We start from the raw sequence: 22816 nt of genomic DNA, 5'->3' as shown, positions 1-22816 counted from the left end.
CTGTAATGGCGGCCTCCGTATGATATCCGGTTTGCGATGGAGATTAAAAAAACAAACAATATTTGACAATAACACACCATCAAGGATTGCACCATCGCATCAAACGATGTGTCGTCAATTATGAATTTTACTGACTAAGTGTGTTGGGCAGGATGGCTGAATGCGATGCGCGATTGACAACAAACAAGAAGAAAGGTGTGATTTCAAGTTTTATTTCGAGGGAGATTTTCTTCAAAAATTGTTGTACCCATGCATAATGCGCACCCCAGATTTTAGGACAATAAATTTGTTAAATTTTGCCCATTATGCATGGAAAAACACGGTAATTTGGAAATGTTCAGAATAGGTATCACTGGTAAAAAAAAAACCTGGTGAGAAAAAAAGAAAATCCCTTGTGTCCCTAAACATATTTTTATAGCTTTTATGATTTTTTTTCACCACATCAGGTCTTTGCGATATTCTCTTTTTTTTGTTTAAGTTCAACCTATAAAGGTTTGCACACTATGGACTTTATCAGATTTAAGGGAAAAAAAATCCACCTGATGCTCAATCTAATTCTGAATTCAACAAAAATCTGACAACATATATTACTTTATTATTGATATTATCATGGTTAATAGTATTACTTTCTCGATGATAATGACATGACAAAAACTACAAAATGTAATATTGAATATATTACCACGCTCAGATTGCTACATCAATTTTGCTTGTTTTGGAGCTTGGCTTCTGAGCAACCAATTAGGACGGAAAATGCACTTATTTCTCTCTGAAAGATACATTTTCATTTTAACTGGATTTGAGAATATCCCATTGCTTCTGTCGTTTACGTTACATGGGCCAGCACTGCAACCATGGGCAATTTATCTTGACACTGCATTACTTGTTCTCAAATCTGATTTGGCGTTAATGAAAAGGAAGAAAAGAATTACCACAAAATAAAGAGAATAGGTTAACACGATTTTTGGAGCAAATATTAAAATTTAATTTAAAAATGTAGAAATTAAGGTCAGTGCTTCTTGGTGGTTTAGGCCAACAGGGAAGCCAAGTTGGTGTTCTTGCATTCAGGTCACCCACAAATAATTTGAAGAATTTTAATTACCACCGGACAAACTATGCAAACTCCACACAGGAGGTTAGTCATAGTGAACATACATGGTCACCGCCATTTCAATGTGACGCCACAGAAACAGATGGCAAATGTCAACACTGCCTCCCAGTGGGTCCAGCATCTTGGTGCAGTAGAGAAATTTGTCCGAAGTGCCCCTGAGCAGAACGAGCGTGATAATTCAGTGAAAAGCATGACCGATTACCCAAATGTCATGAAAGTAAGCCCAGGATATCCAAATGGTAAAAAAACAAACAAAACAAAAAACATCACAACCAACAACAATAATAACAACAACAACAACAACGTGCTATACTACTGATTTGTTACATACTGTTCACTCAAGATCATTTGAGATGCAGTTGCGTTTTGTTGCCACTACATGCCACATCGCTACCGAGCTTAAAATACACACTTGGGTCCGAATAGCGGCGTAAAAGAAGCAAACGAGGAAGCTAGTCAGTCAATTTCTCACATGTACACAAACCACGATGGCCTCTTTAAAAAATAAAAAGGCCGTCGCAAGCAGCAAGAAAGACGACACTAATTCCAACGTTGCAGAAGGAGAAGACAAAGAGTTCTGTCCTGGTTACGAAGACGTCGATGCTTTCGTTAAGGTAAGTGTTTTGTCCGCGTGGGTTTTAAGGAGCAAGGAATAATGAGACTAGCAACGTGGATGCACGTTACTTCGTTTTGGTTTCACTTCTATTTGTCATCGATATTTTAACTAAAACTAGTACTATTGTGTTAAAATATCTCTACGAGTGGTTTTTGGCCGTCGTCGATTAATCGATTCAGTGTTATAAGACGTTAGAATGACTAAAGACATGTCTTATTATAAATTCATTTTATTATTATAAACGATATTTGTTTACATCTAACAACACATTTTCAAGGGCCTTTCCGGGCTACCTTACCTACTGAGGATGAACTTGACAACTGCATCGACACAAATGAAACGTCACAATACACAAAATAGGACATCTTAATTTTACCTAATATCTTGGCTCTCCTGTCTTGTTAGTCAAGTAGTTTGAATACATACGTTTAATTTGAAATTTTATTTTTGGTTACCTAAAAACAGAATGAATATAAATGCATGTAGGCCTACTCTTACACCCCAAGTAATATATAACATCTCCGATGCATGACTGTTTCAAGAATATTTTGACAACTCTGACCTGGGATGCACATAAAAGCAAAAGCATCCTTGAATGTCTAAAGTGAAACCTGTCTCTTCTTTGCAGTATGGGTTGGGCTCAGTGTTGTTGGCCACCAAAGCATCTGGCGGCCTGCCTCAAGCTGGAGACGACTTTGATTTCTATCGGAGCTTCCCTGATTTTCAGGAATTCTGTGAAGTTCAAGGAGATCAGCTCTTGCTTTGGTGAGTTCTTCAAGCATGATGATTCTCCCCAATAAACCTCAACCTGTCAGAGACATTCCCTGTGGTATTTCCACAGCCATTTACATCTGGATCTAATACATCCATCCATCCATCCATTTTCTGTACCGCTTAGTCCCCACGGGGGTCGCGGGCGTGCTAGAGCCTATCCCAGCCGTCATCGGGCAGTAGGCGGGGGACACCCTGAACCGGTTGCCAGCCAATCGCAGGGCACACAGAGACAAATAACCATACGCACTCGCGCTCACACCTAGGGACAATTTGGAGTGCTCAATCGGCCTACCAAGCACGGTTTTGGGATGTGGGAGGAAACCGGAGTGCCCGGAGAAAACCCACGCGGGCCCGGAGAGAACATGCAAACTCCACACAGGGAGGGCCGGAGGTGGAATCGAACCCGCACCCTCCTAACTGTGAGGCGGACGTGCTACGCATCTAATGCACGTTGTAGAAAATCATGTTTTTAATGAGACAGCAATTTAATAGTTGTGCCAAGGTATTCCAACTGAAAGACTTAAATAAATGAAAGTGCAAAATACTTAATATTTGGTTCTAAATCATTTGCTTGCAAAAACTGCATAACCAACATAGATTAAGCTTGATGCAGTTACTGTCAGCAAAGGATTTTATGAAGTCTTATTCACCTAAATCTATTTAAACTAACTGTTCCAATACTTTTGCACATCTAATACGCTAGTACCAGATTCACACGTATATAACTGAATATGAAAGTGGAACTATTGATTCACATTCCTCTTTTGGATGTCTTTCGGAGAGGAGTAGGCTGTATCTCCTGACATGTATCTCTGTGTTAGCATGAGTCAGATCATGCAACATCACAGCTGCCGATCTCGCATGAGAGACTGCGATAAGCTCACTGGGCTGGAGGAGAGGTTTGACTTGGTTGTGGACTCCAACGATGTAATCCTAGAGAAAGTGGTATGTGCTACTATTTTTCAGTGTCACAGATTGTGTTACAAAATGCTTACTACAAAGCAACTTGAGAAATTGCATCCAAATCTCAGGGGATTCTTCTGGATGAGGCTGATGGCGTGAACAGGAGCCAGAAACCTGTCATGCCCGCAGGCTTTCAGCCTCCCAAGATTGTCGTCTCCAGCTGGAATCGCAAGGTTGGCCCATTCGCCTCACATCGTCTAGATATGTTTGTCTGCCTCTCATCTGAGCTAAAACGGTGCTTGTATTGATCAGGGTTCGAGTTCTGGAAGTCGCTCTGAGACGTTCAGACTGCTCCAAGCCAAGAATATCCAAAGGCCTCAGCTGAAATTCAAGGAGAAAGTTGACAATAGCAACACACCATTTATTCCCAAAATTTTCATCAAACCCAATGCGCTCAAACCACTTCCCTCATGTAAGATGCTCTTCATATTATGTATAGCTATTGTAATATGCGTGAGATGTTAGCACCAAATATTTCATATCTCTCAAGAGTTAAAATGTGGTTCCATTGAGTGTTGTTTTTCCATTGCTTACCAGTTCTCATGCTCCTTTTTGTCCTGAGGACAGATTTCACCACCAAACACATGCGGAAAGAGAGACCGGAAGATCTAGATGTCCCGGCGGCGCTGGCTGACTTTATTCACCATCAGCGAACACAAGAACACATCGAAGACATGTAAGAATTTTCCCTATCATGGACTGTTTTTGCCCTTTGCTGTTTTTTTAAAGTCACTTAATCATTTCTCCAATAGGTTTGCACACCCTTACCAGTTTGAATTGGATCATCTTACAGTGCCTGATAGCCTTCTGTCCAAGACGGAGCCCAAGGTAGGCAAACTGAAGCCTTTCAGCCATGCCGTCCTGTCTTTATCTCATCATTGTGAGATGTCAATTTAAAAGTCGTTAATAAACTTGTTTTCCAGAATGAAAGCCTTTCAAAATGGCACCACCGTTCAATAGCCAGAATAAATGACAGTTAACAACATTCCCGCATTTTGTAAGGAAAACAAATTGTCATGTTTGCTTTCTTAAATCTGCAGGCTGGTTATAAACTAGAGCTTGACAGCACTTTAGTTGAAAATTCCACTTATGTGAATTTCAAATGATATTAATTATATAATATATTTTTAAGCGCATGTCCCTGCCAACAGATGTTGGTCTCACTCACATCTGTTTACAATTGTAGATGTACAAACCTATAGAAGAGACTCCCTGCTCGTTCATTGAGACACTGGAAGATCTAGTGGCTCTGAGTGAGAAGCTCAACGAGGTGTCTGAATTTGCAGTGGATCTCGAGGTACGTACAATTTCAATTTGACACAAATTCAATGCCAATGATTATTTGCCAGCTAACATCTCGCCAACTGCTTGACAGCACCATTCATACAGGAGCTTTCTGGGAGTTACCTGTCTGATGCAGATTTCCACCAGAGAGCAGGACTTCATCATTGACACCTTGGAGCTCCGCAGTGAGATGTACATCCTGAATGAGTCCTTCACCAACCCCTCTACAGTCAAAGTATTGCAATTGCTTTGCTAATTATCTTTCTTTTTTTTTGAGGGGGCGGTTGTTTATATTAAGATGACGCTTTGTAGGGACATCATACTAATCATATTATTGATTACCATTGGTTCAGGGTTATTTATCATTATTTGTGGTTCAGCTCTTCAATCTATTTTTTGAAACTGATACTGATTATTTTTGCCAGTGTTATCGTGTCATCTGTATCATTGCATTGAAATGCTTGCACAATGACGCATCGGTAAAAGTGACAAGCCGCCTACAGTTTAGTTTCTTCTTTGAGCGTTGTATGCAGGTGTAGTTTGGCCAGGTTTGTGTTAATTGAATGCAACGCAATCATTATGAAGTCATGCAGTGTATCAGTACGCTGATTTCGACCATCAGGTGTTTCACGGAGCAGACTCGGACATGGAGTGGCTCCAGAGGGACTTCGGCTTGTACGTGGTCAACTTGTTTGACACGCACCAGGCCAGTCGAGTGTTGAACCTGGCCAGAAATTCGCTTGACCACCTGCTCAAGCACTACTGTGGCACAGATGCAGATAAGCGCTATCAACTCGCCGATTGGAGGATCCGGTATTGTGCCTTTTTCAGTTTGATCTTGTTCTGTGGATGCTGTAGTCGCTCAAACCACGGCCTTGATTCCACAGGCCCCTGCCGGATGAGATGGCACACTATGCCCGCAGCGACACCCACTATCTCCTCTACATCTATGACTGTATGAAGGCGCAGCTCTTGGACTTCAACCATGGCCAGCCCGGTCTGCTGCAGAGTGTCTGGAACAAAAGCAAAGACATTTCCCTGAAAGTTTGTACAACTTTGACTTGCTGCTCCAAAGAAATTGAAATGCCACTTTGATATAGTCGTCTTTAGCGCTTGTCCTCTCTCTCGCGCGCGCTCACTCTCTCTAATATTTCTCTTAATTCTCACTATTCCTACTCCCACACAGAAATATGCAAAGCCAATATTCACTGAGGAATCTTATCTGGAGGTCCAGAAGAAGCAGAAAAGGTCTTTTAACACCCAACAGCTCGCTGCCTTCAGACTATTGTTCGCCTGGAGGGACAAGCTGGCTCGGCAGGAAGATGAAAGCACTGGGTAGGGTGTTTGGAGATGCATCGCGACTATTTCAGACAGGTTTTCATTGCCCACGCGTTCAGTGGAATATCTTACTGTACTCTTCTCAACACAGTTGATGTTCTTTTCTATCTTTTTTGGTAGATATGTCTTGCCCACCCACATGATGATCAAGATATCTGAGGAGCTGCCCAAGTAAATTGACTCAGTCTCCTCGCTCATCTATTTGTTCAGTCACTTTTTTAATTCATAAACTCACCACCGTGTTTTTTTATTTTCTGCTCAGAGAACCTCAGGGCATCATTGCCTGCTGTAACCCTGTTCCCCCAATGGTGAGGCAGCAGGTCAATGAGCTCCATTTATTAGTGCAGGAGGCTCGAGAAATGCCTCTCCTCAAGGTGAGAAGCATTCCACCCCGTCAACTCTTGCCCTGTTTATGTCATTCGTCATCGGTTTGGGTTTCTGCACGCAGGCTGAAATTGCGACGCCAAAATCAAAAGGACTCACACCAACAAGGACGGTGAGAAACCTGTCAGTCGCAAAAGAGTAATTTGCATGCAGTAGATGTTTGGAATTATTATAATTTTGCTGTTCATTTTTCAGACAAAGGTTACGTTGTTTGGCCCTCATGATACATCCAGGGTTCACATTGCTGATGATGGTGAGCTGTACTCTATATACACACGTTTATAAAAAAAAAAAAACGTTAGCTGGCTGTGATGCACATGTTGAAGCGACAGTTTTTCCTACCTAATCAAATGATGATTAAAAATAAACAGTTCTTGAAGACTAGTGGCAATTGTATTGAACCTAAGAGTTGCGTGGAACCGCATTGTATTCGGGCACCCTTTCTTGCGTGAAACAACAAAGGGGTTAGGATACTTTGAAGCACACTTTGAGATTCCTTGGCTCTAGCCATTTATCTGTCACCTCTTTTTCCTCCTCAGAGCTGCCTGTTAAACAAGGAGTGCTCTTCTCTGATGACGACCACAACACGGCATCTGACACGGATGTTGAGAAAATACGTAGTCTTGTGGCATCTGCCAAAATTACTTTGTTTGAGGTAAATTTAAGCTTTCCTCCAAATGCTTTAGACAGCTAGGTGAGCCACGAGTAGATAAGTAGGTTTTGTTTTTCTTGTTTGCAGGAGCCCGAAGCAAAAAAAATCCTAGAGTCCCTTTCTGTGGCTCAAATGAAAGCTAGACGTATTATCGAGTCCTTTGAAAACCCTTTTCGAATGGTAAGTGTTGACCAGACACCAGCCCAGCAGACCACGTTGGTTATCATGTAAACCCAGGCACAATATTTCTTGTACTTCTGTGATTCCAGTACTTGCCTTCCAGTGGCGTGCACGTCAATGAGAATGCAAAGTTAGACCCTTCTTCAAAGATATTTGAGGTACAGCAAAGTAAATGCAGCTATAGTTTGAAGCAAATGTGAAATTAAAACAGAAACTTAAGCAAGCTGTCTGGTTTTTCAGATCAGTCAAAGATGGAAACTGCGGACTATGGAACAACAGCAGAGGGACCTGGAGTTAGCAAAGAAAGCCAAGGAGGAAGCAAAGCAACAGGCAAAGAAGGCAGCAGGTAACAGTGTCTTGAATTTCCGAGTAAGTGTGACCAATTTGCTTATGATAGAAACAAATTCAAATAAAATGCGAACCTAATCTGTAATGTTTATATACATGTGTGCGTCGTTGATTTATTTTATTTTTTTTCCCTCAACTATGCACCGATAGTAGGCAAGCACATGAACATGCAGTCAGAACTCGGTAACTTCCCCAAACAACCTGAGTTAACCTTGGATCCTCCCTAACATTCGAAGATTGACTCCTCACCTCTACTCATTTGCTTTGCACCAATTACTGAAGGGCTCTGCTGCCATCTTGTAGCATCGTCGAAGAACGCAAAAGTCATTTGTCCATGCTTCCCCTTCAATACTAATGATAATCCAAATGCAATTTTACTATTTCTTTCATCAGAGGAACGACGGAAAGCTAAAGAAAGCTACAAGGAGTCCCTGCAGAATGTGGCCACCGTACGCCAGCAAGCTGCTGTAAGTACTTTTCTCTCGTTTTTTGTCGATTCAGTTCTACTGCACTGTCGGTATCCCTTTTAAAAAACGTTCTAATCTACACCACCATGTTGCTAACACATGGCTTACTTGAATTCCACTCTGACATTTGATGACTCACAAAAGTGCACTGTTCTGTTTGTACCTGTCACATGATGCATCTGAGGCAGAATTGGAAAGCGATATGTCCGTCACTTGTCAAACACTTATGTTTTAGTTCCTCCACTGATCCCCACCCAAGTTGTTCAGCTCGACAAGCACAAAAAAGATCCATCCGCTAGTCTGTTTGTATATTGACAATAGTATGTAAATAGACATAATTTGTCGATGAAGGTTTTGCTCGTAACTCGAATTGTTGGCAAACACGTGTGTTCGTAAGTTGAGGTTTTGCTGCGCATTGTATCTCATACAAACTGTAGTGATGATAATAGTGGCTCACCCATTTGATCAGGAATGTGCAAAAGTGGATGGAAAGAAACGTGAGAGGGTCCCCAGTGAGCCTGGAGAGTCGACTCCCAAGCCCAGTAAGAAACTGAAATCAGCAGAGAAGAAAAAGACCAAAGCTTCTCCTCAAGAAAGCTTCAAGCCTTTTGACTACAGTCAGTCAGACCTCAAAGTGTTTTCCGGTATGGTGTTTCTCATTTTATATTTAAATAGTTATACGAATTTTACCACCAGGTTATGCTATTCAGTATATATACTTAACCAGGGGTTTTGTTTTGTACAGATACTAAATCAAAGGACAACTCACAGTTTGATCCAAACAGGCAAGCCTGTGACCCTAAGAAAAAGGTAGTATATTTATTTATTGTTATTTAAAACAGTTGTGCATAATTTACCTGTTTCTTAGTGCTTAGTAGATTGTTTTTTTCTCATCTTACAGAAAATGGCGGGTGGGAAAAAGAGTCATTCAGGTGCTGGAAATAGAAGTATGTCATACCTAGCCGGAACCTCAAACAGGTAAATGTTATATTGTAAATATATATATTTTTAACCATCCCATGACCATTATTTCCTATTTTTTAAACAGAGGATTTCGACACAACTGGCCCAAAAGATAGAGATCTTCTTTTATGCCCTGGGATTTTATCTTTTTTTTTTTAATTTTAATTTTTTTTTCCTCATATGTAGGAATGTTTTCCTTGTGAATACATATTAAAAGAATCTGTTAATAAAAATCGATTGGCTGTCACTTTGTTCCGAAAATATATTTAATATACAGAAACGTTTGAAAAGACTTCACAAATGCTGAGAGAACTCAAAGTTGTGACATTGTTCCCAAACTCAGCAGAATAATGCTTCTTCCCAGACAGCTTGGTTGATCAAGGTGGAGATGAAGGAAAGACCACCAAGCCAAGAAGCTTGTCATGTTCATCCCAATTTGCAGATCTGAACACAATTGAAAACTTCTGCATTACTCGGGACTCGCCAAGACAGTCAAATAAGTATGCGGGTGTTGAAGACGGAATCGAAACGGATGGGCTGCACAAATGGCATAATGACAGTATTCTTCGCGACCTGAGTTGAGACAAGCCATTTGGACCGAGCTCCAAGGACCAGGACAACTGTTTGGTAATCGGACTTTGTGAGAAACAGTGCTCGTGTATGTCATGGACCAGAGGATTGCACGAGAGAGAGGGAGACAGAGGGACCTCCTCACACTCCCCCGCACCTTTGTCGTCCCTGTTCAGAACTGCGCAGGCGCACTGACTCCAACCTCGCCTCATCCTCACGTGCGTTTGGGGCGTTGCCAGCGGTGAGAAGTCTAGCAAACTATGTTGCGTTTGCTCGTATGCCCGTACCCCATTGGATGACTTAATTGTGCAGCGTGACGTCAGACGTCTGCTATTCGTTCCGAAAGGAAGCAGCATGTATGGCTGTTAGTCATATCGTAAGTGTCAAAACGTTGTCGCGTGTCACGTTGGCTGGTTTATAAACACGTTTACCTGAGCTCGAGGGCGACCGGCATGGACAATATCAGAGACGGCTGGTTTAAGGAGACGTGCACACTATGGCCCGGCCAAGCTACCAGTCTCCAAGTAGACGAAGTCCTCTATCATAAGAAATCCAAATTTCAAGATGTGCTGGTGTTCAAGAGGTGAGTTCTTTACTGTTTCTGCACTGTGCTAACGCTGCTAGCTCCAGTGGGCTACTTGCTGTATTTGTATCACCAATCTATCTATTTAAGAAGTTTAAGATAATAACGCAACACCTTCCTAAAATAATTACGATCGATAAACTTGGTTATCCTAAGGATGTGTACCTTTTGAAATGCAGCGTTTTTGTGGAACGATGTGGAGAGGTTTTGAAATCAACTGTAAAGGTCGCTTTTCTCTTACGGTTGACTGCAATTTGTTCATTTCAGTAAAACCTACGGCAATGTGTTGGTACTGGATGGAGTGATCCAGTGCACGGAGAGGGATGAGTTTGCATATCAAGAAATGATTGCCAACCTTCCACTGTACAGCCACCCTTGCCCCAAGAAGGTAGCCGAATCATTTAATCGGAAAATGACATCTATTTAATGTGATTTTGTCATTCCTTGAGCATTGTAAGACGTGTCTCACCTATTTAAAGGTTCTCGTTATCGGTGGTGGGGATGGTGGCGTGCTGAGGGAAGTGGTGAAGAATCCACAGGTCGAATCTGTGGTTCTCTGTGAGATCGACGAGGTGAGGGACAATTTTGTGCTGAAATGGAAGTTGTTTTTTTCCCACAACTTGCTGTTCTCTAACGTTGAGCTGAACAGCAAATTTCACTAAGTTATCGAAGATTTCATCAGTAAACTCCCTTGTTCATTTGCGACTTATCTAAACTGTCATCATGCTATGTTCACAGCAAACCCCACATTTATCTCCTGCATTTATCTCCTGTGTAGGATGTCATTGATGTCTCAAAGAAGTTCCTCCCGGGCATGGCGAAAGGTTTTTTCAGTCCAAAGCTCACACTCCATGTTGGAGACGGATTCGAGTTTATGAAGAAAAACCAAGATGCCTTTGACGTTATTATTACGGATTCATCCGACCCTGTTGGTAAGTCTCATAAGATCTTACAAAGTGTGTTTGCGTCTATCCTGGAAGTGGTCCGTTTAGATCAGGGGACATTGGTAATATGTGTCAACCGTAGGCTCGCAGGGAGCCTCTTGTATAATTGAGAACTGTACAAACAAGTGTGACTTGCCTTCAGTCTTAAGATTTTTATTGTGCTCATGTTGCAGGCCCCGCTGAGAGTTTATTCAAGGAGAGTTATTATCAACTGATGAAGACAGCATTGACAAAAGGCGGAATTCTCTGCTCTCAGGGTACATTTTATTGCATTTCTTTTAGGATTAATGGGGGAAAAAAGTCTTTATCAGAAAATCTTTTTTGATTTTTAAAAATAAATAAATAAATAAGCGAGTCCATCCATCAGAATCATGCCACGTTAATCTACTTTTTATAAACATGTCTCCACTTTTCTTGGAGCGATGTCTGAAATTGACTTATTGTAGTGTGAGAATAAACTCTTAGGACTAGACCCTCTCAAACTGACACATAACATATGAAACTGGATTGTAATCCTACTGATTGGAATAGAAATGAATCATATCACAGCCCACGTATTGAGATTTATGTGTTGGATCAGTTTTTCTTGAGAAATACACACCCCTAATTTTTTCACTATGTATTTCTCCAAAGAAATACACTCTCTTTCAGGGTTTCTCAACTAGCATGAGAGAGGGGAACCGACATTTTCCTATCTTAATGTTTTTGTTTTTTCTGGTGTGGTATTGTAACAAACATTTAAACCAGACGGGCGAACCAGTAAGCGAAAGAAAAAAAATGCCAACTTTAGTTCTAAATATTGTTTTCCAAAAATATTGAAAAAGAACTCTGGCAAATATGCTACTATGTGGCCGACGATATGTCTTTGGAGACTGTATTTGGAAAAAAGCCTTGCAAACTTCATTGCCAACTTTTACAGGTGTGTTGCCAATAATCCTGGCTCTGATTTATTGTATATTGCATGGATGTTTGTATTTATTAAATAACTGATTATTTTTCTTCTCCCACTGATATTCCTTTCAAATATCCCTCATACTGATGATGAATAAACATTATGTGGATTCAAAAGACCAAGATAATATTCTATAGCCTGAAGCCACGTGCCTAAAAGTGTGTGCTGACTGCTTCGCTTATGTGACATACGTATGTTGCATAAGCCACACATGCACACAGGGATCCTATAACCGTGCAGACATATGAGAACAGTGGGGGGGGGGGGGGGGGGGGGGGGCTAAAGCATTACTGCAGCAGTACATTTTTGCCGGCGGGAAGCACATAGGAAACTCTTAAGAGTGGTACCTTGATCACCCACTACAAAATGGAATTGGGTTACACCTAACATGAGGAAGGCCTGTAAATTCACCCACGTCACTTATATACTTGGTTCAAATTTCATTTCGGAAAATGACCAAAATGGTCCTAAAATGGGTCCTAAAAGCCAAAATGGCTGACTGTTCATGTGTGTCTTTCTGTTACTTTTCAGGAATGGGTATTTTTTGTGTGTGCGTGTATGGGTCTACCAATGAGAGCCATGCCATGGGCAAGGATTCCCGTGGGTGCAGTGTTTGCTGCCAGGGACATAAGTTTTTACTATTGCAGACAGGGCTGCAAAATCTATGCATTTATTTCTACGGCTAAATTATCTGTCGACCAGGTATTTTCAAGTGTAATTGTGATGAGTTTGCAATGATAGTTTGCAATCATAGTTTAACGTTAGTGTCTATTTTTGGTTCATACTATGAATTTTGGCGGGTTCAAAATATATTTAGAGCGTTTTTGTCCTTAAGGCCTGAGAATGTCTTGGATTGACTGTAATGCAAAGGAAACAAAGCAATCTGAAAAGACATTTGGCCAGTTTATCCCTTCCATGTTTCAGTCTCTGTGTGAAATTTAACAAAATATATCCCACAAGCACTAGTGCTCATTTTAGACTGTTCTTGTCATGTGTGCAGGAGAGTGTCAATGGCTACATTTGGACCTGATAAAGGAAATGCAAACCTTTTGCAAAACCTTGTTCCCAGTGGTGGACTACGCCTACGGTACCATCCCAACTTATCCCAGTGGCCAAATTGGATTCATGCTCTGCAGTAAGAATCCTGTGAGTGTCCCGTTTCCCCAGAAATAAACTTGCTCGGTTATTTCCCCTCAACTGATTTAAATGATTATTTCAGGAAACGCAATTCCAGAAGCCGGTAAAGGAGCTGTCAAAGGGAGACCTGGAAAGCATGAAGCTGAAATATTATAATACAGAGATTCACAAAGCAGCATTTGTCCTTCCTGAGTTTGCAAGAAAGGTCAGTGTGCTTAACAAATGATGGAGGGAAGGCAGATACCATTTTCAAGAAAAGTAGGTCTGATCCTTTCCATTGTGATTGACAGGTCCTCAAAGAAGCGTGATTGGCCACAGCAGAGCAGCGGGTTCATCCTACACCGGCTCTAAATACAGCTTCCCATCCTCTTCTCAGCACCCGTTCCCTTTTAAGTGTAGTTTCCTCAAGATTTCAGGATGAGTTTGTAAAGTGGGGTCAGTCAGTCGCCCCCTGTTTCTCCCCACCCTTCCAGACCTAAGCACCACCCGTGTTTATTTCCTCATGCGTTGCGTTACCCATGTTCATCATAAGCTCGTCACATAAGCAAATGACGATCCCCTACAACCCTGACCTCATGCTCAAGGACTGTACTGTTTCAAAATGTGTTCTAACATTGCATGTAATTGCAATGTATCGCTCCAGTTTCAATGGAAATATTCTGTGCTCATTGGAATGTCAGCGCATCCCGGCTGCGTATGTCGAGTATACAAACACACCCTCATATATTCAGAAAAGATTGCTCCCCAATAGGTTCTCAATCTGGTTGTGTACGGTATGAGATAGCATTTGCTGCCTTTAAAAGCCCAACAACGGCTTCATACTCTCTTTTGGTATGAATGATAAGTTTAATTTTTCGAACAAAAGCAATTCAGACTTTTGTTCAAAAGCTAAGTTATGTGATTACAGGGGGTTTGGCTATTGGGGTTTGGACTATGTTCAACTTTACCGTGGGAAGCCATTATATTACAGTGTGGTTGCTTAGCTAACATCTGAAACCAATTACTGTGAATCTTATAGGATTTTTTTTTTTAAATAAAACTCATTAATTGTAATAAATCTGTTGAATCAAATCAATTGTGACTTTGAAATGTACAGTGACGTACTTTTGCGTAGTTCTGGCTGCAAAGCTCAATCCATTTTCAAAGGTCTCTGCAATTCCCAACCACTGAGCCATCCGGTTGGCTACAGCAAATGCTACGTTTATAATGTCCATCTATGCCAGCAAAATATAGTGAAGGCAGTCACAGAACATTTGAGCGCTCATCCACTGAATGACAGAAGCTTTGTTCACCTGTTACTATTTACCAAAATAATAGATTTTTTCAATTAAGCGCTGGCCAATCATAGTCCTGACAAAAACTACACTGAGCTTGTTAGTCTTGAATCACCTTTGCATACAGTCGAGGGTATGAATGATTTTTAATGAGTTTTGTATTTATTTGCCGCCACTATGGATATGTAATTAGGATGTTGAGGTAATGTTACAAAATTATAACAAAGAAGTACAGACATCTTTTGGGAGGGGGTTTCTGTCTCTGTTGCACTTTCATGTTCCAGACACTAGATGACAGCCTTTAATTTGATGTCGGTCCAAGTGAGGTTTCAATGTTTTTGCATTTCTCCACTTAACATTTATCACAAATTGTCTTAAATTATTATTTAATGTACTTGTTATTGGCTGTACTGTAAGTTATGGATTTCCTCGTGGTGATTTTACAAATGTAACATTTTTGTATTGTAGTTTTAGCTATGCCAGCAGATGACGGTAGTTATCTGAATTGCACAGAGATTTGCTAAATGGAATCTCAGAAAGAATTAGTTCTCTTTGAAGAAAAGGTTGTATCTTCTGACATTTTTTTTTTCATAAAAGAAAAAAAAGTTGTGCAATACAACAAACCTCCGTGGCGGTGCAAAGCAAGCGTGTCAGAATTTATGAAATATTTCACTTTCAAGAGTGAAGACTGTCCTAAATGCATTTGCAATGTCTGCAACATGGCAATGCGGATGGAAAGGTTGCTAAAGCAAAGAGACAAATACTCCAACGAAAACAAGAGGGCAAAGAAGATCACAGAAAGGTTGGTCGAATTTATTGCTCTTGACAACCAGTCCATCTCAGTATCACTTGGATAGCACTTTGTTTTTGATAATACTGTACCAAGTCAGTGTTTTTCGTTTTACTATTATCTAAAATGTTAAATTGAAGCTGACCTTTAATTATCAGTGAGATTTTGATTTCATGGGATTACCAATAAAGTAGTAATACTCATTGATGAAATCTACTAACTAAAGGCAAAATATTGGGTCAGGACTCGAAATTGGATCCAAATTGAGGTTAAAAGATCGGATAGGGATCGGAGGCCTAAAATGCAGATCGGGACATTCTAACCTACAAGTCTTTCACATAAAATAATGTTCTTATGATGGACCAATATTTATCTGAATATATATCTTATATATCTTTATATATATATATATATATAACCTATACTCAAAAGAACATTAGCATACAAACCTTTCCTTACAAAATATGCAACTATTTTTCTAAATCATTTTACAAGACTGAGACTTTATTTGTAGAAGATGCATGATATAATGTTTGATAGAAAATACACATTTTTAATAAAAAACAAAAGCTATCTTTACCATTAGACTGACACTTTTCTCAAATATATGACTTTTTTTTCTTTCAAAAACATATACAACTTGCATGTCATTGTCTATTTATTTATTTTTACCAACATGGCCCTATTCCCCTTTCATAGCGCATGTGGTAGCACTGGAAGTCATGAAGTCAGGTACATCACCCATAATTCATGCAGACAACATCGTCGGCCTCTGCGTCACCATTCCATTATTAAGGAGTGACATTAATACTGACATGCAAGACCAGAATAGCCAACATATTAACTGTAATAATCACATCAATTCACGCCATGCCAAGTGATGTCATCTCTTGCACGGTAGACAAACTTGATACGCTTGATACTTCACTTTATTTGTAGTTTTTTCATCTCTGGATTAATCTCCAAATTGGCTCGAGGACATCCAGACATCAAGTAGTGGGTGAGCCAACCATGTTAAAAACAGATCCGAAAGCACAGCCAATCAATTTTTACACAACAACCAAGATAGACCGACTGGAATGGAAGGAGGCTCTGATCGCCGTAGGTGGCTTCGTCTGCACACGTCACGACATCTTAATTGTCAGGTGTCACACAATGAAGACATAGCTACTGCAAATGTTAGCAACTTTTAATCACTTTTCAAATGCACAATTTTTTTCAAGCAAAATGTGTGCGTGTGCGTGTGGCAGGACCATTTTACCTAGGAAAAAAAGATTTGCATCAAACCTTTGGAAAGAAAACATAACCACTGAATTTGTACTGAGAATTAATGATCATCAGCATGTCTTACTTACTAAGTTCATGTTTATTTATTTATATCCGTTCATGTTATGCTTTGGAAGAAACTATGCACTAAGCTAAAATACATTACCTACTGTTCATTGACAGAAGTATCGTCTTATAAGGGTATAGTGATTTAACATTGCATGTTACTTTATTTCTAAACAATGAGTTATTAGAGTAAATGATTCATTTAACACCAAACACTTTTGCATTAATAACTGGGTCTAAACTAAAACAATCAAAATGTGCCCTACGGTGTTCAAGCCCAGAAAAGCCCGGAATAGAACATCCATCCATCCATTTTCTGTACCGCTGTATCCCCACGGGGGTCGCGGGCGTGCTGGAGCCTATCCCAGCGTCATCGGGCAGTAGGCGGGGGACACCCTGAACCGGTTGCCAGCCAATCGCAGGGCACACAGAGACGAACAACCATCCACACTCGCACTCACACCTAGGGGCAATTTGGAGTGCCCAATCGGCCTGCCAAGCATGTTTTTGGGATGTGGGAGGAAACCGGAGTGCCCGGAGAAAACCCACGCGGGCCCGGGGAGAACATGCAAACTCCACACAGGGAGAGCCGTAGGTGGAATCGAACTCGCACCCTCCTAACTGTGAGGCGGACGTGCGACCCAGTGCTTCACCGACCCGCCCCGTAATAGAACAATTTGTTAAATTCGCTCATGCAATGGTCTCCATGGACAACTTCAGACAAATGGTAAAATATTTTTTGATAAATCATCAATTGAACCGCATCCTAATTGCCGCCATTACCTGATGGCAACTTTTGTCTAAGCAAAATGTGACTTTTCTTAATTGATCAAATGGATGACACAGTGGGTATGCTAATGTGTGATTTAAAGTTATCTGCTGTTCCTACAACTTGAATAAGTGTCAAGAGTTGATGTGATGTGAACTGTTTTGTTTGAGTGGGAGGCCACATGTAATTAAGTCAGTATACAATACGGCACATCCATGGCACACCTGACGATTTGTCAAGGCTGCAGCAAGTGGTATCTGTTGAAGTTATGTAGTGCAGGGATAGAATGTTTGTTGTAGAATGATCCCGTCCATATTTGTAGTTTGGTATTTGTGAATTTGTCCATTTGTGTTTTTCCCCTCTCTCTCTCTGGAAAAATTCACCTATGTGCTGTTTTGGTGCTCCCTCTGGTGGCATCTTGGTGCTATGGAATAATGTTGATGTGAGTTAAGGATTTTTCATTAAAAAAATAATAATTAACATTTGCCACCATTTTGTGGGATCTATTGCCCTAAGTAGACCATTTGTTCTCTTCCCTTCCTCTCAGCCTAAAGTAGACAAAATAGATGGGATAGAAACATGTTACAAAGGAAACGTTTTCTGATATAACTTATTCACTGCAATCAAAATAGACTGAATTGTATTAGATAGCTATTGATTACACTAAAAGTTACAAGATGACAACGACTGACTGCCTCACTATGACAGCTGAAGTTCTTTTCAAAGCACACTCAGCACCTGTTAAAGCACCATTGTTCATGACAGTACATGGAAATTGGATCGTTAGATTGAAGTGTTAGGTTAAACCTCAACTCCGTCTCCTTGCTGAAGAAAATTGTCTCGGTCCTTCTTTCCAAACGTTTTCTCGGGCCATATTTCGCCGTCTTGTTAGGTCCGGTGTAAGACCGTTCAATTGTCATTTGAAGGTGTCACACAGCCCATTAGAAGCTGTGTGACACAGATGCCACATCATTGACAACAAGTCAGCTTCTCATCATTTATGTTTGAGTGGTGCTTTGGAGGAAAATATGACCTTTGGATTGGCTATGTTTGTGGATCATCACCTAAGATTTTTTAAATATTTTTTGTGGGGGTAGTGACGCATCCACTACTCCAGATGAACCACATGGATGTGTCCACCTTGTCATGAAAGTTAACTGTTCTCTCTTTCCATTTGTTCTGCTCTGACCCTTCTCCTCCTCCCCCCCCAAACTCACATGCATACCCACTCCGTCATACTCCCACCACCTTCCACGTCAGGCAGCCGTATAAAAAGAGTGAGGGGCTTAGAGGAAAAGCAGTACCTCTCCGACTTGTAAATCTTGGTGGCCATCGGCTGAGCTACTACTCTCACTGCTTCCATCTCCTGCTCTGGATTTCTGCCTGGTCCCAGCGTCTCTCTCCAAAGTCCCAACATGCAGATCCTGGTGGTGTTAGCAGCTTTCATGGGGGTTCTGCTCAGTGTCAGAGCAGCTGCCGTGCTTCCTTTGGAGGACAGGAGCCCCATGCAGGGGCCGAACAGGGTGAGGATGAAACACTTTTTCTTTTATTGACCAATTTTGGGTGAGTTCGCAGACTAGTCTGCAGACATTGGATACAGTACACCTGCAAAATTATGTCTTAAATGTTCCACTTTTGATTGACGCTGTCAGAGACGTGGTTACTTAACAATATGTTTATTATTGTGGTTCATTTGTTCGGCAAGTGCATTACATTATAGCAAAGAGGCATACATACAACTTTTCTTCACAGCTAATGCAAGAAAAACACAAAAGAAAATAGATGAAAACCAAATGCAAATAACTATATGTATAGGCTATTTTGTATATGTGTATGCATTTACTATGATAGTAAATGAAAATATAAAATAAATATGTAAATATGTTATTATTCTGGTTCATTTGTTTGACAAGTGCCTTACATAGTAATAGCAAAGAGGCATACATACAAATTTTCTTTACAGCTAATTCAAGAAAAACACAAATCAAAATAGATGAAACTCAAATAAAAATAACTTGAGTCTCAATGGTTTATATATGTATAGGCTATGTTGTATATGCGTATGCATTTATGTATATATATAAATGCATATGTATTTTTACATCAATACACACGTACAGGAATATTAAACATACATATACAATAGCAAAATACATGTGTAACTAATGAAGAACTGTACTCCATTAATGTTTTTTTATATTTAGAAGCAGTTTTTAACCAGAATAATTAATATATAGTTAAATAACTATAGGCGACACCAGAGAGACAGGTGACAAATTGTGGAAGCATCTCTTGAATTGAAGATTATCATATTGAGCAGGTGGAGCTAATACCAGACAGACAGACAGTGATCGATAAATGGAAAAGGAAAGTATCTGTAACTATGCGGTGCTACTCTGTTCCTATAGGGACAGGACCTAAGCAAACAGCGCAAAGAGCTGATCCTGAAACTGGTGTCCAGCTTGCTAGAGGGGGCATTGGACACCAACGTGCTCCCAGAAGAGACGTCACCCGAAGAGCTGGAGGAGCCGCTGGAGTCGCGGCTGGAGGAGAGGGCTGTCTACAACAGGCTATCGCTGCCACAGCGTGACCGCAAGGCGCCTTGTAAAAACTTCTTCTGGAAAACCTTCACCTCCTGCTAACAGAAAAAAAAAAAGAGGCAGCCCAACCCACTGCCAGCCCATCATGAACTGTAGTGGAACTCAGCTGTGCACATCACCTCCACTTGTCAGACACGCAGCATTGATGGACTTCACGGGACACACTGTCTCTTATTAACACGTGTACTGTATTTATGTACCTATTTATTTGTGTATACTATGTATCTATTTATCGATGTGTTTATTTTCTTTTTAGAGTTCTGAATAAATCTTGTAATATTTGGACATGGTAAAATAAATACATCTGTCTTTCCACCTGAAAATAGAAGTGTTGAATGGCAAAATGCATGGCTTGGGCTTTATTGTTGCTTATAATTGTGAGACTGTCGTAAATAGCTGGGGTCAAAAACAAGCAACGCAAAAGTATTCAAGAAAATATATATACAGTTCTGCAAATACATTAAGCACTATTTAGAGGTACTGTACATGTTTGAGTAAAAACTACATTTTTGACATCACTCCCAAATTCCAATCTTGTTATTTTAGAGCATTTGTTTTCAGAAGATGAATGGTTCAAATACACCCCCCCCACACACACACACAAAACCCTAATGTTTTCTAGGCTCTTAATTTTTTCCCCAGAGCTGCATATTAATAAGCAAGCAAAAGACAGAGAGATTGTGTCAGTATCGCCAAATGTGATCTTTCTGACTAATTTCACGAATTCAATACATGCCCAGATTGCAGATGTAAAAGATAATCATCCTTTAGAAAACAACAAGGAATCTTTGCATTTATTGTCATTATGTCATCAATGTAGCTACCATCCAATCCTGACAGCACTATTATTAATCATTCACGGCCATGTGCTCCTATGACTTATCATGGGTCATTAAGCCTGAGAAGAAGAATTCATTTTCCAGTTTAAGGAATGCCATCACATTTGAATTCCCGCTGTCAAGAAAGATAAAAAAAGGAAAGTTTCTGCCCCATCACCTTGCTATTAGTGCTTCATCAGACACACTCTCCTACAAGCTCATTTCTCATGTACATGATTTGCTGGAAAAACATCTTAATGTTGATTTATGACTGAATATGTTGTGTGTAAATGACCAATCTTGTTCCTCGTTATACAATGAACATTTAATAAACACACGAGCACTTTAAGTGGAATCATTCTGCAGAATAAAACCATCTGGTATTTTTGTTATTCTGTTCCAAGAAAGATTCATTTCTTGCATAATTGATTGTACAGCATTACTAATTTAATCTAGTATATTGAATTTAAAAGTTTATTACTGTGGTTAAAGTTTGCGCCACCTAAAGATTAAATAAAAAAAAAGATAAATAAATAAGTAAATAAATAAATAGATCCGATTGTGCAGATATACCGTAGCTAATACAGTCAGTGATTGTAGGTCATGATTTGTACTAGTCTGTCTAAATACTAAATAATTGAATAAGTGAAAGTTTACTTGACACCTTAAAAAATATATATATATACGTATATATATATATATATATATGTGTGTGTGTGTTTGGAACGTGAGCGGAAGCTGGAATAGCAATATATGCCGACTCCACTGCATCATCTGAGTCAAGATGTGAACACAGAATCTCATGACTGTGAGAGACACAAAATGTACACTCCGGTGACAACTTTTTTAAAATGTTTATTTATTCATTTATTTCTATTTTATTTATTTTGAATTTGCTGCCAAGCAAGAAAGGTGTTACACTACTGGATCACTTTCTCACTGCCCAGAACAGGATGAATAAGAGATAATGAGTCAGAAATGTGTTTGTTTCACAGGTGCAAAGGTTAGTTAACATTGTTCACAGCACTGACTGAATCATGACTGGAACATTAAAGGTTGGAGTGATCTAATCCTTCTCTTTGTGTAGTTTGGGCTCGCAAGAAAATCTCTTTAATGACCCATCTTGCAAAATCTAAGTCTCAAGATGATGAGTAAGCGCTCAAAGCCATGTAATTGCATCCTTTGACTGTTGCGAGGATCAAGGCATCTGTGGGATTTTTATTCTTTCACAAAGTGGCATCCATCACATCATAACAAAACGAATTGATCGCAAACACGTAGGAGTTGCGGTGTTGAATCAAAGCGGCGATATGATTACTAAATAGAGATTCTTTTAGAAATGGAGTTTATAATCTAGGAGATGTTGAGCTGAAGCGGATGTGAAGCAATTATATATACAGAACCAGTCAAACGTTTGGAAACACCTTCTAATACTCATCGCTGCATCTACCTAGCCATGCAATGTTAACAACATTTTTATTTTGTGTCGTCTACTTGTATGTCTATCGTGTACTATGTCTCGTCACCGTGGGATAGAGGAAACGGAATTTCGGTTTCTTTGTGTGTCTTGAAGGGATTGACAATAAAGCTGACTTTGACTTTGAAATGGGCAAACAAAAAATAATCAGTTATGGCCTCTTGACAAAGGCTCTCAAAAAGAGCAACCTGATCCTTGAGATTCTAAAAACGATACAATTTGAGATGGTGGTCACTGCAGAGCTTCATTCAACGGAGCACAAATGAGCGTGCGCAGGAGTAACATCAAAGAAGATGCCTGAAAGCCAAACATTTTGTTAGCCATCCTTTTGATCTTAAAGCGGCAGACAAGACATGGCAGCTTGAAAAGCGTTATTGGCAATCCTAAAGGGGAATATAAACATCTTCAAAACTTTTAAACCAAAATATTAGGTCATTGTTTTAAAGAGTATCAGGAACGGATGATCATCTGAAATATGTGCGTGGCAATT

At 40.1% G+C, this 22816-nt stretch overlaps 3 protein-coding genes across 3 annotated transcripts; all 3 read left to right on the top strand.

Annotated features, from left to right (window-relative positions):
- The first annotated feature begins 1539 nt into the window (after nt 1–1539).
- Nucleotides 1540–9327, top strand: exosc10 (exosome component 10). The gene is made up of 25 exons (XM_061272566.1): nt 1540–1725; nt 2356–2492; nt 3323–3446; nt 3533–3637; nt 3717–3876; nt 4032–4140; nt 4217–4292; nt 4651–4761; nt 4840–4983; nt 5371–5561; nt 5636–5792; nt 5935–6083; nt 6207–6257; nt 6349–6460; nt 6535–6582; nt 6666–6723; nt 7010–7125; nt 7210–7302; nt 7392–7460; nt 7543–7648; nt 8044–8117; nt 8587–8761; nt 8863–8927; nt 9019–9095; nt 9166–9327. The coding sequence occupies exons 1-25, from the start codon at nt 1600–1602 to the stop codon at nt 9194–9196; spliced, it is 2664 nt and encodes an 887-aa protein (XP_061128550.1). The 5' UTR covers nt 1540–1599; the 3' UTR covers nt 9197–9327.
- Nucleotides 9328–9986: 659 nt separating this feature from the next.
- On the top strand, nt 9987–14315 carry srm (spermidine synthase). The gene is made up of 8 exons (XM_061272741.1): nt 9987–10233; nt 10501–10621; nt 10713–10805; nt 11012–11165; nt 11351–11434; nt 13130–13275; nt 13349–13471; nt 13557–14315. The coding sequence occupies exons 1-8, from the start codon at nt 10103–10105 to the stop codon at nt 13572–13574; spliced, it is 870 nt and encodes a 289-aa protein (XP_061128725.1). The 5' UTR covers nt 9987–10102; the 3' UTR covers nt 13575–14315.
- A 4386-nt stretch (nt 14316–18701) lies between these two features.
- sst7 (somatostatin family member 7) lies at nt 18702–20132 on the top strand. The gene is made up of 2 exons (XM_061271644.1): nt 18702–18954; nt 19840–20132. Exons 1-2 carry the CDS (start codon nt 18847–18849, stop codon nt 20071–20073), a joined length of 342 nt encoding a protein of 113 aa, XP_061127628.1. The 5' UTR covers nt 18702–18846; the 3' UTR covers nt 20074–20132.
- Nucleotides 20133–22816: the final 2684 nt, after the last annotated feature.

Source organism: Syngnathus typhle, linkage group LG2 (assembly GCF_033458585.1).
Source record: "Syngnathus typhle isolate RoL2023-S1 ecotype Sweden linkage group LG2, RoL_Styp_1.0, whole genome shotgun sequence".
NCBI lineage: Eukaryota > Metazoa > Chordata > Actinopteri > Syngnathiformes > Syngnathidae > Syngnathus > Syngnathus typhle.
This window is presented reverse-complemented; position numbering and strand designations above follow the sequence as displayed.

Bases quoted from the DNA above. Each gene is read 5' to 3' on its own strand.
- exosc10 (XM_061272566.1), top strand. From the start codon at position 1,600: ATGGCCTCTTTAAAAAATAAAAAGGCCGTCGCAAGCAGCAAGAAAGAC. The intron at 4,984-5,370 runs GTATTGCAATTG...TTCGACCATCAG, and splicing joins CCAACCCCTCTACAGTCAAA to GTGTTTCACGGAGCAGACTC. The intron at 5,793-5,934 runs GTTTGTACAACT...ACTCCCACACAG, and splicing joins GCAAAGACATTTCCCTGAAA to AAATATGCAAAGCCAATATT.
- sst7 (XM_061271644.1), top strand. From the start codon at position 18,847: ATGCAGATCCTGGTGGTGTTAGCAGCTTTCATGGGGGTTCTGCTCAGT. The intron at 18,955-19,839 runs GTGAGGATGAAA...CTGTTCCTATAG, and splicing joins CCATGCAGGGGCCGAACAGG to GGACAGGACCTAAGCAAACA.
- srm (XM_061272741.1), top strand. From the start codon at position 10,103: ATGGACAATATCAGAGACGGCTGGTTTAAGGAGACGTGCACACTATGG. The intron at 10,234-10,500 runs GTGAGTTCTTTA...TGTTCATTTCAG, and splicing joins GATGTGCTGGTGTTCAAGAG to TAAAACCTACGGCAATGTGT. The intron at 10,806-11,011 runs GTGAGGGACAAT...TCTCCTGTGTAG, and splicing joins TTCTCTGTGAGATCGACGAG to GATGTCATTGATGTCTCAAA.